Source organism: Gekko japonicus, unplaced genomic scaffold (genome assembly GCF_001447785.1).
Source record: "Gekko japonicus isolate JY-2015 unplaced genomic scaffold, Gekko_japonicus_V1.1 scaffold42288, whole genome shotgun sequence".
Lineage (NCBI taxonomy): Eukaryota > Metazoa > Chordata > Lepidosauria > Squamata > Gekkonidae > Gekko > Gekko japonicus.
The window spans coordinates 1-919 of NW_015224233.1; the positions used below are offsets into that span (position 1 = coordinate 1).

A 919-nucleotide genomic window follows, 5' to 3' on the forward strand; every position below is an offset into this window, starting at 1 on the left:
TGGGTCCTCTTTACTTCCTCCCCCTTCTCCCCAGGACAACAGAGCCTTTCACTATCCCAAGGCAGATGGGAGGAACCAGGCTGACCAGCTGTACCTCAACTGAGGTACTAAATGACGGCTATCAACAGCCAGTGCCCAGGCAGTGCTGACAGAAGTCAAACAAACTCACTTGTTGGTGGCGTGGTTGTAGCTCACAGCCTCGGCCAAGATCCACTGCTCGTCGCCATCGACAGCCTTGACGCGGGCGGCCACCTTGTCCCCCGGTTTGGCCACATAATCGCTGGAGGCAGGGATGGCACCACAGAGCGGGGGAGGCCTGGGGGATGACAGGGGATGTCAGGAAGGCTGTGCAAGCCTGACGAGACCCTCAGCAGCCACCGTGCCCGCGGGACAATTACTTCTCTCCAGGTTTCCCAATCCACAGGGGAAGCGTCATGGCCGACTGCTGGAGGAGTGTCATCAGCACGCCCCGGCGCATGGTTTTGCGTGGTGGCTCCGAGTCATTGTAGAGACCAGCAATTTTGGCGGCTGTAAGAGAAGGAACAGATCAGGAGTTGGGATACTCTTCAGAAATCCTGGGGGGGTGTTGGTGTTGGTTGGAGTGTCACAACTACCTCTAGCAGTGATGAACTCAAAGCACCGCTCTAATCATTCCAAGCCAGCTCTGTGGTTTAGCTTACAAAGCATCCACTCTGGTCCTCAAGAGAGTAAACTCTCCTGCCAACATCCCAGGCCCAACATCAGACCAAGCATGACAGGCCTACTCAACGGGATTCAATGCCACAGCCACCTTCTTCACACCTCATGATTTCTTAATCAAGAGAAATTCTGGAACTTTCTTCCCTTTTCAGCACACCACATCCCTCAGGAACCAGTGACAGGAAATACTGTGTGGCAGGAGGGGGGTTACGTAACTGCC

At 54.8% G+C, this 919-nt stretch overlaps 1 protein-coding gene across 1 annotated transcript; it reads right to left on the reverse strand.

Annotated features, from left to right (window-relative positions):
- Positions 1 to 165: 165 nt before the first annotated feature.
- Positions 166 to 528, reverse strand: LOC107125331 (SAGA-associated factor 29 homolog; the record flags this gene model as incomplete). The annotated part of the gene is made up of 2 exons (XM_015428771.1): positions 166 to 316; positions 399 to 528. Coding segments are annotated over 2 exons (281 nt in total), but the record flags the coding sequence as incomplete, so codon positions are not given.
- Between the last annotated feature and the right edge of the window lie 391 nt (positions 529 to 919).